General features: G+C 54.9%; 1 protein-coding gene across 1 annotated transcript in view; it reads right to left on the bottom strand.

Moving 5' to 3' along the window:
* The window catches only part of DTX1 (deltex E3 ubiquitin ligase 1), a 37,096-nt gene extending 26,211 nt beyond the window's left edge, over positions 1-10,885 (bottom strand). Inside the window, exon 1 of the mRNA XM_029058427.1 lies at positions 10,421-10,885. Coding sequence (XP_028914260.1) covers positions 10,421-10,679 — 259 coding nt within the window. The 5' untranslated portion in view covers positions 10,680-10,885. The remainder of the gene's footprint in view (positions 1-10,420) is intronic.
* Between the last annotated feature and the right edge of the window lie 4,350 nt (positions 10,886-15,235).

The raw sequence follows: 15,235 nt of genomic DNA, 5'->3' as shown, positions 1-15,235 counted from the left end.
CCCTTTCCTGCAGGGCTGTGCTCAGCCCAGCCCCCAGGAACACAGGTGGGACCAGCCTCCAGCCCCCAGAGGGGGAGGGAGCTGGGAGCCAGGCCTGCCCCAGAAACGATTCCGCAGAGGCTAATCTGCAGGCTGTTTGGCCTGAGAACTGCATGTTAGGCTTTGACGGCCAAAAGGCACTGAATCCTTTCCAGACTCCAGATTTTGGATGGCTCCCTTCATTCTCCTGCCCATTCCCCCATATTCTTCAGCCCTTGATTCTGGGGTGGACACAGCCCAGGAAAGAGGCCGGCTGTGGGGGTCTGTCTAGGGGCACCCGGTGAGGATTTGGGAGCAACCTCACCCTGTCACTTTCTTGTTGAGAGATGAGGCCGATTATGTTACTGTTGTGGAAACTGGGGCCAGTGGGACACTTCACTTTTCAACCCAGGGGGCCCTGGGAGTGAGGGATGAGAAGAGAATGCCGGGTCTCGGTACCCCCTTACCCTCACCCTGTGTTCCATGGCCTGCAGACCATAAGTCCCAGAATGCTTTGGTGCCCAACGGTGCCAACTTGGCCTGCCAAACACATGCAAGAGCATCTGGGGAGTGGGTACGAAGCAGGCGGCTGGCACCACCTGGAATGACCCAACTCTGGAACATTTGTTTGTTCCCTATCCCTGGCTGGGGCCACCTACAGCCACCCAGGAGATGGGCCTGGCCAAGCGGGGTGAGCGGCCAGTCGCCTGGAAGATTTCCTTAGAGGCCAAACCTCTCGTAAAGAGAAGGGCTGTGCTCCAGGAGACTCCGGAGTCTTGGGAGAGGGTCTGGGCCTCTCCCCTGGTTACTGATTCTAACTGGCTCAGTTCTCTCCCGAGGGCCTGTGGGGGAAGGGGAGGGAGGGAAGGAGGGCGGGAGAGAAGGAAAGGGAGAATGGAGGAAAGAGGGAGGAAGGGAGGGAAGGAGAGAATAAAGGAGGGACAAAGGGAGGGAAGGGGAGAATGAAAGAGCAAGGAAGGGAGGGAAGGAGAGAATGAAAGAGGGACAAAGGGAGGGAAGGGGAGAATGAAAGAGGACAAAGGGAGGGAAGGGGAGAATGAAAGAGCAAGGAAGGGAGGGAAGGGGAGAATGAAAGAGGGAGGAAGAAAGGGAGGAAGGGAGGGAAGGAGAGAATAAAGGAGGGACAAAGGGAAGGAAGGGGAGAATGAAAGAGCAAGGAAGGGAGGGAAGGGGAGAATGAAAGAGGGACAAAGGGAGGGAAGGGGAGAATGAAAGAGCAAGGAAGGGAGGAAAGGGGAGAATGAAAGAGGGAAGGAAGAAAGGGAGGAAGGGAGGGAAGGAGAGAATAAAGGAGGAAGGGAGGGGACCAGCAGGCTGGCCAGCTCTGTGGCCTTTGACATCCCTCTGTTTCTCTGCAGCTGCTGGGGCTGGATTGTTCTGTTGTTTTTTTGTTTTGCTTTGTTTTGTTTTGTTTTATAGTATTCGGTAAGTGCTTACTATGTGCCAGGCACTGTACTAAGCGGTGGGGTAGATACATGGTAATTGGGTTGGACACAGTCCCCGGGGCTCACACAGTCTTAATCCCCATTTTACCGATGAGTTAACTGCAGCACAGAGAAGTTACATGTCTTGCCCAGGGAAACACAGCAGACAAGTGGCGGAGCCAGGATTAGAACTCAAGTCCTCTGACTCCTAGGCCTGGGTTCTTTCCCCTAGGCCACACTGTTCTGACCTCCAGATTCAGGACCCTGCCTGCAGATCTCTGAGCCATGAAAGACTTGTCTGAATCTCTGACCCGTGGCCTGCTAGAACTGGACTTGCTGCTGCCCCTCCCCACTCCTGGCTCCTGGTGTGGTGGGAGCCAATGCATCAATCAGTAGTATCTGTTGAGTACTTACTCTGTGCAGAGCACTGTACTGAGCACTTGGAAGAATACAATAGAGTTAGTAGACATGATCCCTGCCTTCAAAGAGGTTTCAGTCTACTATGAGCAGAGCACTATACTGAGCTCCTGGGAGAGTACAGCAGTTAGTAGATATGATTTCTGCCCTCACAAGCTTACTGTCCACTGTGTGAAGAATCGGTACTGAGCACTTGTAAGGGTATAATAAAGTAGATACAATCCCTACACTCAAGGGGCTTTCAGTCTACTGTGTGCAGAGCACTGTACTGAGCACTTGGGAAGGTACAGTAGAGTTAGAAGACATGTCTGACTCCCCCCCCCCCCCGGCCCCGAAACCCCAGACTGTAAACTCACTGTGGGCAGGGAATGTGTCTGTTTATTGTTGTACTGTACTCTCCCAAGGGCTTAGTACACTGCTCTGTACACAGTACGCACTCAATAAATATGCTTGAATTAATGAATGAATGATTCCTGCCCTCAAAGAGCTTACAGTCTCCTGTGGGCAGAATGCTAAACTGAGTGCTTATGAGAGGACAATAGAATAAGTAGATATGATCCCCGCCCTCAAGGAACTTACAGTCTAGCTGGGGAGACAGACATTAAAATACATTTCAAGTCGGGACAGCAGTGGAGTAGAAGGAGATGGACATAAGCTCTGTGGTAGATGGAGGTAGGGAATCGTTACTATCCCAGGTTGGCTATCCCAACTAGAATTCAGAAGGCTTGGTTAGATTGCAATCTCCCAAGCACTTAGGACAGTGCTCTGCACACAGGAAGTACTCAATAAATATAATTATTTGATTGATAGATTTGCTTTGGAGGGAAAGGATCATTTAGAGCGGGGGTCAAGGGGTTGGAGGTGCAGCGGTGACTGGAATTTCTCTCCATTTTCACTTAAAGAACAAGATGACAGCTCTCACCTACCCTCTAGACTGTAAGCTCAATATGGGCATGCAAGGAATGTATCTGCTAATTTTGTTGGATTATACTCTCCCAAGTGCTTAGTACAATGCTCTGCACACAGTAAGTACTCAATAAATACCCTTGATTGATCACAGTCAGACTGGCAATCATTCGTATTTATTGAGCACTTCCTGTGTGCAGAGCACTGTATTAAGGGCTTGACCGAATACAATATAGCAATATAACAGAGTTGATAGAGACATTCCCTGTCCACAACGAGCTTACAGGGTAGAGGGGAAGACGGACACTAATATAAAAAAAATAAATTATGAATATGTACATAAGTGCTGTCGGACTGAGGTGTGGGCAGATGAATAAAGAGAGGAAATCAGGGTGACGCTGAAGGGAGTGGGAGAAGAGGAAATGAGAACCTAGTCAGGGAAGGCCTCTTTGAGGAACTGTGCCTTCACTAAAGCTTTGAAGGTGGTGAGAGTGATGGTTTATCAAATATACAGAGGGAGGACATTCCAGGCCAGAGGCAGGATGTGGGCGATAGGTCGGCAGCAAGATAGACAAGATCTAGCTGCAGTGAGTAGGTTGGCATTAGAGGAGTAAAGCGTGTGGGCGCGTTTGTAGTAGGAGAGCAGCGAGGTGAGGTGAGGTAGGAGGGGGCAAGGTGATTGAGTGCTTTAAAGTCGATGGTGAGGAGTTTCTGTTTGATGTAGAGGTGGATGGGCAACCACTGAAGGTTCTTGAGGACTGGGGAAACATGGACTGAATGTTTCTGTAGAAAAATGATCTGGGCAGCAGAGTGAAGTATGAAATGAAGTGGGGAGAGACAGGAGGCTGGGAGGTCAGCAAGGAGACAGATAAAGTTAATCAAGGCAGGATAGGATAAGTGCTTGAATTAATGAGGTCGCAGTTTGGATGGAGAGGAAAGAGTGGATTTTGGCGACGTTATGAAGGTTGAACGGACTGGATTCAGTAATAGATTGACTATGTGGGTTGAATGGCTGTTTGCAGTAGGGTCTAATGTCTCCTCTCTGGGCCTCAGTGGCTCCATCTGTGAAATGGGGTGAATAGTCCTTGTTCCCTACTATCCCTCCCTGGCTCCCATTAGATTGCAAACACCTTGTGGATGTGGAACATGCTTTTTTCTTCTGTTGTACTTTCCCAAGCGCTTAGTACAGTGCCATCCACTCAGTGGGTGCTCAGTAAAGACTATGACTGCTGCTGTTGCATACAGGGCAGTCCACCCAGTAGTCACAGAGTACATGCCATCATTACTCCTGTAATTGTTGTATTTCCCTAAATGCTTAATACAGCACAATGTACCTAATGGGCACTCAGTACATATGACGATTACTGCTACTACTGCTGTACCTTCCCAACCATTCAGTAGAGCGCACTACACCCAGTGGGTGCTCAGTTCATGCTCAGTGCTTAGAACAGTGCTTTGCACATAGTCAGCACTTAACAAATGCCATCATTATTATTTTTCCATTTCAGCTACTACTGTTGGACCTTTCCAAGTGCTCAGTACAGTGCAATCCATGCAGGGGGCATTCAGTACATATTCTTCCAACTGGGAAATAGTTGTGGGAAGAGTTGTGGGAAGCAACACGGCCTAGTGGAAAGAGCATGGGCTTGGGACCCAGAGGACTCCATTTATTCATTCAATCATATCTACTGAGTTATTACTGTGTGCAGAGCCCTGTACTAGGCACTTGGAAGAGTACACTATAACAATAAGCAGACACATTCCCTGCCCATAACGAGCTTATAGTCTAGAAAGGGAGACAGATGTTGTTATAAAAAAAATAAAAGGACCAGGTTCCAATTCCCAGCCCCCCTACTTGCCTGCTGTGTGACCTTGGGCAAGTCACTTAACTTCTCTGTCCCTCAGAGAAATGGGGATTCAGTACCTGTTCTCCCTCCTACCTAGAGTGTGAGTCCCATGTGGGACAGGGATTGTATCTGGCCCAATTAACTTGTGTCTACTGCAGTGCTGAGAACAGTGCTTGGCACATAGAATGTGCTTAATGAATACCATTAAAACAAATAATAATTACAGTATTTGTTAAGTGATTACTATGTGTCAAGCACTTTTCTAAGCGCTGAAGCAAATAGGGTTGAACACAGTCCCTGTCCCATGTGGGGCTCACAGACTTAATCCCCGTTTTACAGAAGAGGGAACTGAGAAACAGAGAAATGAAGTGACTTGCCTAAGGTCACACAGCAGACAAGTAAAGGAGAGGGGATTAGAACTCATGACCTTCTAACTCCCAACTCCCAGGTCCATACTCTGTCCACTACGCCATACAAAGAAAAAAACAAAAACAAAAAAATACTAGGGGAAAGCAAAGGATGAATGGCCTGGAAGAGAGGGAGAGTGATGGAGCCACCCTGGGGTAGCCATTGTCCACTGCCCAGGGGGCAGGGGAGAGCAGGGGCAGCAGGGGTGGAGGTGTGCTCTCCCGGCCCAGGAGCAGGACACCCCCCCCCCCCCCCCCCCCCCCCCCCGCCACCTGGAAGGCTGCTCTCTCTCCCTTCCCCGCCCCTGTGCAGGGGTCCTGGCCCCATCCGGGCCTGTGGAGAGGAACAGACGGGAATGGAATGGAATGTCAGGGTTCGGCGGAAAGTCACAGGGCAGGGAAGAGGGAGAGCGGGAGCAGAGGCAACAGCTGAACAAACAGCACTAGCAGCAGCAGCGGCCACAATCCAGGACTCCAGGGTCCAGCTCTGCCCTCCCTCCAACTCTCTCTCTGCCCCGTCATGCCACCAAGCCGGGTTGGAGCAGGCGACTACTGGGGTGACAGGTAGGTATCTTTCCCTCATACATGTCCATGGGTGTCTGAGTGGGCAGGCATGAGCATGCCATGTACTCAGGCTCTTTGTGCCTGCACCCACCTGTGTGTAAACCCAAGTAGATAACTACATGCAAGTCTGGGTGCATGCACGCATTCCCCGATACACACCTGCAAGTCAGCCTGGGCACACACCTATATGCAAGACTAGGGACACACCTATATTCATGCCTAGGTACACACCTCTGGGCACCAAGCCTGGGGGCACACAGGTGTGCATAGGTAGGAGGGCCCAGGTGCACATTGTTGCAGAGGGATGTATGCCCGTGGGGAGGCCTGGGCACACATGTGCTCTTGAGCAGCTTGATGGCATCTCCTCCCTGGGCACCAAGGTCTGGTACCCAGTCTAAGGTAACTGGAATCGTAGGACCCAACAACTGCAATGAACCTTGAGAGGTCAGTAGGTTCACCTCCTGCCTCCGGACAGGGGAGATGGGTATCTGCCCTTTCCCCCTCACCAGGAAGTGGGAGCATTTGGGAAGGCGAGGGTGGGAGCCAGAGCCCTAGGCCGGGCAGAACATGGGGGTCTGCCCCTTCATAGGCCAGACTCAAAGTCTAAACTGAATCAGTACTATTCAGGGAACACAACACCTGCCCTCAGTCCACCCTTTAGAACGAACATCCTCCTGAAAGGAGGTAAGTGCTCCTTCATGTCCCAGCAAAGTCCCTCCTGCTTTAATTTCAGCCTCTTTTTCCTGGTCTGGACCTCAGTGGCCACCAGGGAACATCTGGCCAGCCTCCTCTCAAGAAGAATCCTCAGGGATAAGATGTCAGTTAGTGAACTGACTGATCCGCAGGCTTCTTCTCCCCAATTCCTTCAACTTTTCCTCATCAAACCTGGTTCCCCTCCCTTCCCCCATCTTCCCTAGCCCCTCCCCAGGACCCCCACAAACCGAGGGGCTGTGGAATATGTTCAATCAGCCTATTCTGGGGAGGGACTACTGGGGTGGCCCTTCCCAGCCTCTCCCCAGGTCTCTCCCAGTCTGCTGAGGGAGTAGGTCGCCAGGGTCCCTCGAAATCAGAGAAGCAGTATGGCCTACTGGGTAGAGCACAGGCCTGGGAGTCAGAAGGTCCTAGGTTCACCCCTTGTCATCTGTGTGATCTTGGCCAAGTCGCTTCATTTCTCTGGGTCTCAATTACCTCATCTGTAAAATGGGGATTAAGACAGTGAGCCCATGTGAGACTTTGACTCCAAACTAATTAACTTTTATCTACCTCAGTGCTTTATTTATTTATGTATACTAATTCAGTTGTATTTATTGAGTGCTTACCATTTGCAGAGCACTGTCCTAAGGGCTTGGGAAAGTACAACATAACAATAAACAGTGACATTCCCTGCCCACAAAGAGCTTACAGTTTAGTCTGTCTCCCTTTCTAGACTGTGGGAAGGGAATGTATCTGTTGTACTGTACTCTCCCAAGTGCTTAGTACAGTGCTTTGCACATATTAAGTACTCAATAAATATGATGGAATGAATGAATAAGTAAATACAAAAAAAAATAGACAGGTCTGGGCAACCCCCCAACTCACCCTGCCAATGGAGCTTGGGCTCCATTCTCCCATCAAATACCACTTCCTGACCACCAGGGACCCCTTCTACCCTCACCTAGTTGCCCCCCACCCCGCCGCACCCCCTTCAGTTCCATCAGGCACCGGGCAAGCAAACCCACTGGCTCAACAGTGACTGCTCCACACCACACCTACTCTCCCCCCTTACTTGGGATACTCTCCTTCTTCCTCTTCACTCCACCTTACCCTTGCTCCCACCCCAACTCCTTTCCTTTCTAAACTCCACTAAAAACCCCTCCTTTTCCAGGAAGCATTCCGGGACCAAACCCCACTTCCACCCCCATCTCTGTTGAAGTGCTAGAAAGCCCTCCTTCCTGGAGAGAGTCAGCTGTCAATTTCATGTTTATGCATGAGAGTCATTTGGGTTCTTGGATAGATTTCTGGACTCCCATCAGCTGAGTTTTATGTATGGGTCCTGAAGTCTGGGCTGTCTCCCCCATCAGACTGTCAGCTCTCTGCCTGTTCCCTCACCCCTAAAGAGAGAGAGGGACAGAGAGACACAGAGAGAGTGTGTGTGAGTTGGGGGGGTTGGGGTGGGTGTCCGTGCGCTTTTGTTTTAGCCCTTCCAGGGCAGGTACCCTATCTCCTGCTCCCTCTGTAACGCCCACCATGCCCAGCCCAGGGCCCTGCCCAGGACAGACCAGACAATTGACTGACTGGCTAACTAGGCCTTGATGTGGTCAGCGATGTGTCCTGCCATGCCCAACCCTCCTGATTCTCTGAGCCTGGTGGGAAGGGCAAGGTGGGAATGGGAGGGTAAGAGGGTGGGGCAGGGCAATCTAGGCCTCCCATCCCTCACCCCATTTCCCCTTGCCATCCCTGCACAATTGTGCCCTGACTAGTTCCAGGCTCTCTTTCAAGGGGGTGGGACTTGGACAGGGTGAGAGGTGGCAGTCACTCCAGGATGGGTCTGTTTCCTGTAAATAAGGAGAACAGGGGCAGGGGTCTGGTCCACCTGGAAAGCAGTATGGCCCAGTGGACACAGCACGGGCCTGGGAGGCAGAAGGACCTGGATTCCAATCCCCTCTCCGCCCCTTGCACTGGGATCTTGGGCAAGTCACTTCACTTCTCTGGGTTTCAGTTACCTCGTCTGTAAAATGGGGACTATGATTGTGAGATCCATCTGGGTCAGGGACTGTGTCCAAACGATTACCTTGTATCTACCCTGGGGCTTAGTTCAGTCCTTGGCACATAGTAAATGCTTAACAAATACCATAATTGCTATTATTACTAGGATCTAGGTGGGCTGAACCCAGACTGTCGGGAGGCAGGAGATGAGAAAGCCCAGTGGGGCTGAGACGAGTGGGGTGACAGGATTTCCCCCCGCACTCCCCATCCCCTCTCTCTCTCGCAGGTCACCCCATCCGCCCCTCCCCAGCCCCCAAGAGCTTCAGGCCCTGGAACCACCAGCTAGTCCAAGAATAGCATCCTTCCTAGCCTGCTTCTGATGGGACTGATCCCCTCCAACCCCTGCTTCTGCAGAAATTACTCCCCAAATCCAGGCCCCTCCTCAATCATATTTATTGAATGTTTACTGTGTGCAGAGCTCTGTACTAAGAGCTTGAGAGAGTACAATATAACAGAGTTAGTAGACACGTTCCTTGCCCACAATGAGCTTAAAATCTTGAGGGGGAAACAGACAATTATATAAATAAATTATGGGTATGGACATAAGTGGTGTGGGGCTGAGGTAGGGGAGCGGGCAGCATGCTTGTGCCCTGGTGGCCAAAGGCTCATGCAGCTGCTGACCTCAGCCAGCCTGGGGCCTTCTCTCCCTGGGTTGGGCCTCAGTTTCTCCCACCTCACCCCACCCAACCTCCAGGAGAGTCAAGGCTTGGCGGGTCACTCAGAGGACCTAGGAGGGGCCGGCACCAGGTCATCGATTAGACTGTAAGCCCATCAAACGGCAAGGACTGTCTCTATCTGTTGCCGACTTGTTCATTCCAAGCGCTTAGTACAGTGCTCTGCACATAGTAAGCGCTCAAAAATACTATTGAATGAATCCTCCCCTCCCACCTCTCTTGGGCTCTCCTTTCTGACTCTCTCTTTCCCCCATCCCTGATCAGTCAGTGGTATTTATTGAGCACTTTCTGTTTGCAGACCACAGTACTAAGCGCTTGGGAGAGTACAGTATAACAATACACAGACACATTCCCTGCCCACAACAAGTTGAATAGTCTAGAGGGAGGAGCAACTCATACGAGGTCAGGACCAGGCTCCAGTTGGCCAGTGCTCAGACCTGTCCCTCTCCACCCCACTCCCCACTCCCACCTCGCACCTCCCACCGGACTCTAGGTTTCCTCTGAGCAGAGGTCTCACTAGAAGTGACACGCTCCCTTCACCCTCCAGCCCCGACCACATTTCCCATCCCCGTCACTGCTCCGCAAGCCCAGGGCAGAGGTTTGCTGGAGACATAGGATGTCCACAGACAACATGCTGCTCCAGCCGGGAGGGTGGGATCTTACCTCCCTCTAGGGTGGGATCAGAATTTAGGGTACGGGGTGGATGGCAGGGACAGATTTGCCATCGTTCCTTCCCCATGTACCTGCCAGGTGGGGTACCCACACAGACTCCCCACATGGTGCCAGACCGCCCAAGCAAAAGGGCTGTCAAGTGCAGTAGCATCAAGGAGGGAAGACAATCAGGTGTGAGAGCCACCAGGTGTGAGGTCCACCAGGTGTGGGATCCCCAGGTGCAAGGCCCTGGAGAAGCAGCATGGCCTAGTGGAACGGGCATGGGCCTGGGAGTCAAAAGGATCTAAGTTCCAATTCTGGCTCTGCCACTTGTCTGCTGTGTGACCTCGGGCAAGTCACTTCACTTCTCTGCGCCTCAGTTACCTCATCTGTCTAATGGAGAGTAAGACCGTGCTCCCCATATGGGACCAACCTGGTTTGCTTGTAAAGATCCCAGCACTTAGTACAGTGCCTGGCACATAGTAAGCGCTTTACGAATACCACCATTACTATTTCCATGATTAAGACCCACCAAGTGTGGGACCCACCGGGGACAGAACCCACAAAGGGCAAGGCCCACCAGGTGTGAGGCCCGCCAAGTACAGGTCCCACCAGGAGTGGGACTCCCAGGCAAGACTCCCAGCTTTCCCCCTACGGAGATGTTCCCGTGCTGAGCCGCGACACCCTCTGCCCGGCCTCCACGACTCCCGGGCAGAGCTCAGCCTTCCGAGAAGGGGCGTCCTTACCCGTGTCCTGCCGGAACTGGTGCATGGACTGCAGGTCGATGATGTAAGGGGCCAGCTGGCCGTCCACCTGGCCCAGGACCACCGAGCCGCGGGCGTCCTCCTTGACCATGGCCTCGATGTGGTGGCAGACGGCTGCGGTGTAGGGTCGCCAGCGGCTGTGCTCGTTCAGCCACTCCCACACCACCACGCGGGCCAGGTTCTGGGGTGGGAAGCCCAGCCCGCTCCCCGACACCAGCGCCCCTGGGCCCGGGCGGGACATGGCGGCGGTCGGCCGGGGCGCGGGGTCAAGAGTCCGACGGGGAGGAGGAGGGGCCCCTGCCCGGCCAGGGGCCCAGCAAGCTGCCACCCCGCCTGAGGCGGAGGTGGCACCCGGTGGGCAGTGGGGAGGCGAGGGCCTGTGCCCTTCCTATGTCAGTTGTTGAGGCTGGCTCCTGGGTCTCTGTCTTGGGGGAGAGGAAGGCCGGTCCTGGGTGGGTGGGTGGGTGGGGGGGGTCCGGGGCTGGGGGGGCGGGGCCAAATCAAGTGATGTGTCCCCCAGGCCTCCTCCTCCTCCCCTTCTTCCCCTGTCACACGGCAGGCCCCCAGGGGCCCCCAGCCTCACCAACACGAGTGACTGGAGGGCGGGGGAAGGGGCCGCCCTGGCGCAGGGACTGTGGGGGTCCCGCAACCCATGTCGTAGCCCGCACCCCTCCCCTCCCGGGGGTCTCCGGGCAGCCGAGGCTGCCGCTGCGGGGTTCGGGGAGGCTGCGGAGCGTTGCGGGGAGGAGCACCGAGGCCTGGCGAGGCTGCGGGTCCCTCGTATCGCCACCTGCGGGGGGACACGGGGAGGCCAGAGCGGCCTTTAAAGGAGAAGCCCCCCGCCCACATCCCAATTGCTAGAGAGGGGCCAGAACAATGGGGGCGGCAGAGGGGTGACAGGGGAGGTTTATGGGGGTGGCCGCCGCATCCCTGTCCAGGGATCCCTCCCTCCCGGCCCTGCGCCCCGCCAGGCCTGGCCGGGGGCGGAGGGGGACGGAGGATGGGCTGGGGCCGCTGGGGGAGGGAGTGTCAGGTCGGTGGGGGGGGGGGTGGACGAGGGTCTGGGCCGCCCCTCCCCCGGAGGCAGGTGACCCGGCCGGCTCAGGAAGGGAGCCTCCCGTGGCCCCCAGCCCCACCCGAGGCCGAGCCCAGTGGGAGCTCAGAGAGGCCGCTGGGGGTGGGCGGTGGGCAGGGGGGCTAGGGGAGGGGGTGGGGGTCCCTCCACGAGGCCCGGGGAGGTTTTTGGTCCTCTGGCCGGGATTGCATCGCCCCCCACTCACATACACGCTGTGGGGGCACCAGAGCTGGAGCCCCCTTCCCCTCTCCTCCTCCATCGCCCCTCCCCCTTTCCCCCATCCTCTCCATCCTCCCTTCTCCGGGAGGGTCGTGGGGCCGGGAGAGGGGCGAGCATCCCCCTCCCCTGACACCAGGCCGGCTCCGCCCAGGGCCCCTTCCCCATCCCCGGCTTCGTCCCCAGGTCCGTACCGGTCAGCTGTGGGGCTGGACCCTCTCCTCCTTCTCCTCCTCCTCCGCTGGTCCGGTCCGGTCCTGTCCGGTCCTTGCGGCCCGGGGAATGGAGCAACCGCTCTCCCTGCCCTTCCTTCCCTCCTTCCCTTCCCGACCCGGGCCAAAGGGTCCCTCCGGGAAGCGCCCCCGAGGGCCTCCCCGCCCGCCGGGACCCCAGAGCCGGGAGGCCGAGGTGGCGGCCGGCGCCGCTCCGGGGAGGGGATGGGAGGGGAGGAGGAGGAGGAAGAAGAAAAAGGGGAGGAGGAGAGGGACGACGAGAAAGAGGAGGAGATCGGGTGGAAACGCACAAACCCGCTGCGTCTTGGAGAGCCCCCGGGTCCCCAGCGAAGGCCGAGGAGAGAGAGGGGAGGGGAGCCCAGGGGAGAAGAGGGGAGGAGAGGAGACCCGAGGGGAGGGAAGCCCAGGGGAGGAGACGGGAGGGGAGGGGAGGGGGTTTCCCGGCCGCCCCGCCTCCCCGGTCCCGCCCCCGCCGGCTCTTGCTCTCTGCAGGCGGGGACCGTTCTCGGGGTCGCTGACCGGTTCTTGTCTAAGGACGGGGTGGCGGGGAGGAGCCGTCCCGTCGGAGGATCTCAAAGCGCCTTATATGGGCCCGGAGACGGGGCTTGGGCTCCCAGGAGGAGCCGCCAGGCCGGGGAAGGGGCTTTTTCCCTTCCAGTCCGGGCCTAGGAAGGGGAACAGGGGTCTCTCCACCTTCTCCAGGGCTTACCCTTTGCCCCCTCCTTCCTCTCTCTCATTCTCCTTTCCCCTCTCCCTTCTCTCTGCCCCCTCCAGCTCTTCCTCTTCTCTCTCTCCTTACCCTTCTCCCTTTCTCTCTGTCCTCTCCAGCTCTTCTCTCTCCCACTCAACCTTCTCCCTTTCTGTCTGTCCTCTCCAGCTCTTCCCCTTCTTTCTCTCTTTACCCCTCTCCCTTCCTCTCCATCCTCTCCAGCTCTTCCCCTCCTCTCTCTCCTTACCCCCTCTCTTTCTCTCTGCCCCCTCCAGCTCTTCCCCTTCTCTTTCTTCTTACCCCCTCCCTTTCCAGCTCTTCCTCCTCTCTCTCTCCTTACCCCTCTCCCTTTTTCTCTGTCCTCTCCAGGTCTTCTCATTCCCCCCAACCTTCTCCCTTTCTCCCTTCTCCCTTTATCTCTGTCCTCTCCAGCCCTTCCTCCTTCTTTCTTTACCTCTTTCCCTTTCTCTCTGTCCTCTCCAACTCTTCTCTCTCTTCCCTCACCCTTCTCCCTTTCTGTCTGTCCTCTTCAGCTCTTCCCCTTTTCTCTCCCCCCATCCCTCTCCCTTTCTCTGTCCTATCCAGCTCTTCCCCCTTCTCTCTCTCTTTACCCTCTCCCTTTCTGTCCTCTCCAGCTCTTTACCCTTCTTTCTCCCCCTCACCCCTCTCCCTTTCTCTGTCCTATCCAGCTCTTCCCCCTTCTCTCTCTCTTTACCCTCTCCCTTTCTGTCCTCTCCAGCTCTTTACCCTTCTTTCTCCCCCTCACCCCTCTCCCTTTCTCTGTCCTCTCCAGCTCTCCCCCCTTCTCTCTCTCCTTACCCTTCTCCCTTTCTGTCCTCTCCAGCTCTTTACCCTTCTCTCTCCCCCCTTCCCCTCCTCATTCTTCCTTTTTTAAAAAATGGTATTTGCTAAGTGCTTATTATGTGCCAGACACTGTACTTAGCGCTGGGATAGGCACAAGGTTGTCAGATTAGAAACCATTTCTGTCCCACATGGGGCTCACAGTCTAATCCCTGTTTAACAAATGAGGCCACTGGGGCACAGAAAAGTGAAGTGACTTGACTAAGGTCACACAGCAGACAAGTGATAGATCCAAGATGCAAACTCAGGTCCTTCTGATTCCCAGGCCCGGACTCTATCCACTACACCACACTGCTTCCTCTAGTTCCGCCTCCCTTTTTCCCCTTTTCCCCCTTCTTTCTCTCCCAATCTTATTCTCTCCCCTTCCTCTTCCCTTTCTCTCTCCCCCAATCATCCTTTCTTCTCTCCTATTTTTCCCATTTCTTTCCCTCTCTTTGCCCCTTCTCTCTCCCCCTTCTCAGACTTCCCTGTCACTCCTCCTCTTCCCCCTTTTTCTCCTCCTCTCCATTCTCCCTTTCTCTGCCCTTCCCCATTCTTTCTCTCTCCCCTCTTCCCCTTTCTTTCAACCCCACCCCATTCATCCTTGCTCTCACTCCCCCTCTTTCCCTTCTCTCTACTCCTTCTCCTCTTCCTCTTTCTCGCCATCCCAATTCTTCCTTCCTCCCCTCCCTCTCTTCCCCCTTCTCTCTTCCCTACTTCCACTCTCTCCTCTTTCTCCTTCTTTCATCCCCTCCCCATTCTTCCTGTCTCCCCTTCATACTTCCTCTCTCCCCTCTTCCTTGTTCTTTTACCCCCTCCTCTTTCCCTCTTCCCCCTCCTTTACCCCCTTCCCATTCTTCCTCTCTCCCCTCCTCTTTCCCTCTTCCCCCTCCTTTTTCCCCCTCCCCATTCTTCCTCTTACTCCCCTTCCCCATCTTCTCCCTTTCTCCCCCTGCATCTCTTCTTTCTCCCCCTCCCCATTCCTTCTCTCTCTCCCCTCCCCATCTTCCTCCTTTCCTCTCCCTTCTCCATTCTTTCCCTCTCTCCCCCACTTCTTTTCTCAGCTGGGAGCTGGCACCATGGACGTGCCATGCGTGGAGTGACCCAGTGTCACCCTACCACTGTGAGAGCGAGGGAGGTTGGGCAGGGAACAAACTCCACCCCCACCGATGGGGGGTTTGTCTTGTGGGGAGGCAGCGGCGGGTGGGGAGGGGCAAGGCCAGGCTGTCTCTAGCCTGGGTGAGGGTGGGATCTGTAGAACCCAGGCCAGAGGCCTAGTCTACGTGGAAGTGAGCTGCCCAGCTGAACCTCTGGAGGCTAGAGGGAAGGTGGGAGGGTGGGAGGGGCCCATGCCTCTGTGTGACCCCTTCTGAGGGGGAGGGGAAAGGAGGGAGGGGCCACTGGGCTCCAGGCCCATAATGAGCTTTGAAATCTCCCAAGGAAAAAAATGAAAACAACAACAACAATGATAATAATAATGCATTGTGATATTGATTAAATGCTTACTATGTGCCAAGTACTGTACCAAGCACGGAGGTAGAGACAAGAACATCAGGTTGGACACAGTGAGGCCTGATAGAAAGAGCATGGGCCTGGAAGTCAGAATAATAATAATAATAATAATAATGTTGGTATTTGTTAACTGCTTACTATGTGCCAAGCACTGTTTTAAGCGCTGGGGTAGATACAAGGGAATCAGATTGTCCCTCGTGAAGTTCATAGTG

This window comes from Ornithorhynchus anatinus, chromosome 2, assembly GCF_004115215.2.
Source record: "Ornithorhynchus anatinus isolate Pmale09 chromosome 2, mOrnAna1.pri.v4, whole genome shotgun sequence".
In the NCBI taxonomy this organism is placed as follows: domain Eukaryota; kingdom Metazoa; phylum Chordata; class Mammalia; order Monotremata; family Ornithorhynchidae; genus Ornithorhynchus; species Ornithorhynchus anatinus.
This window is presented reverse-complemented; position numbering and strand designations above follow the sequence as displayed.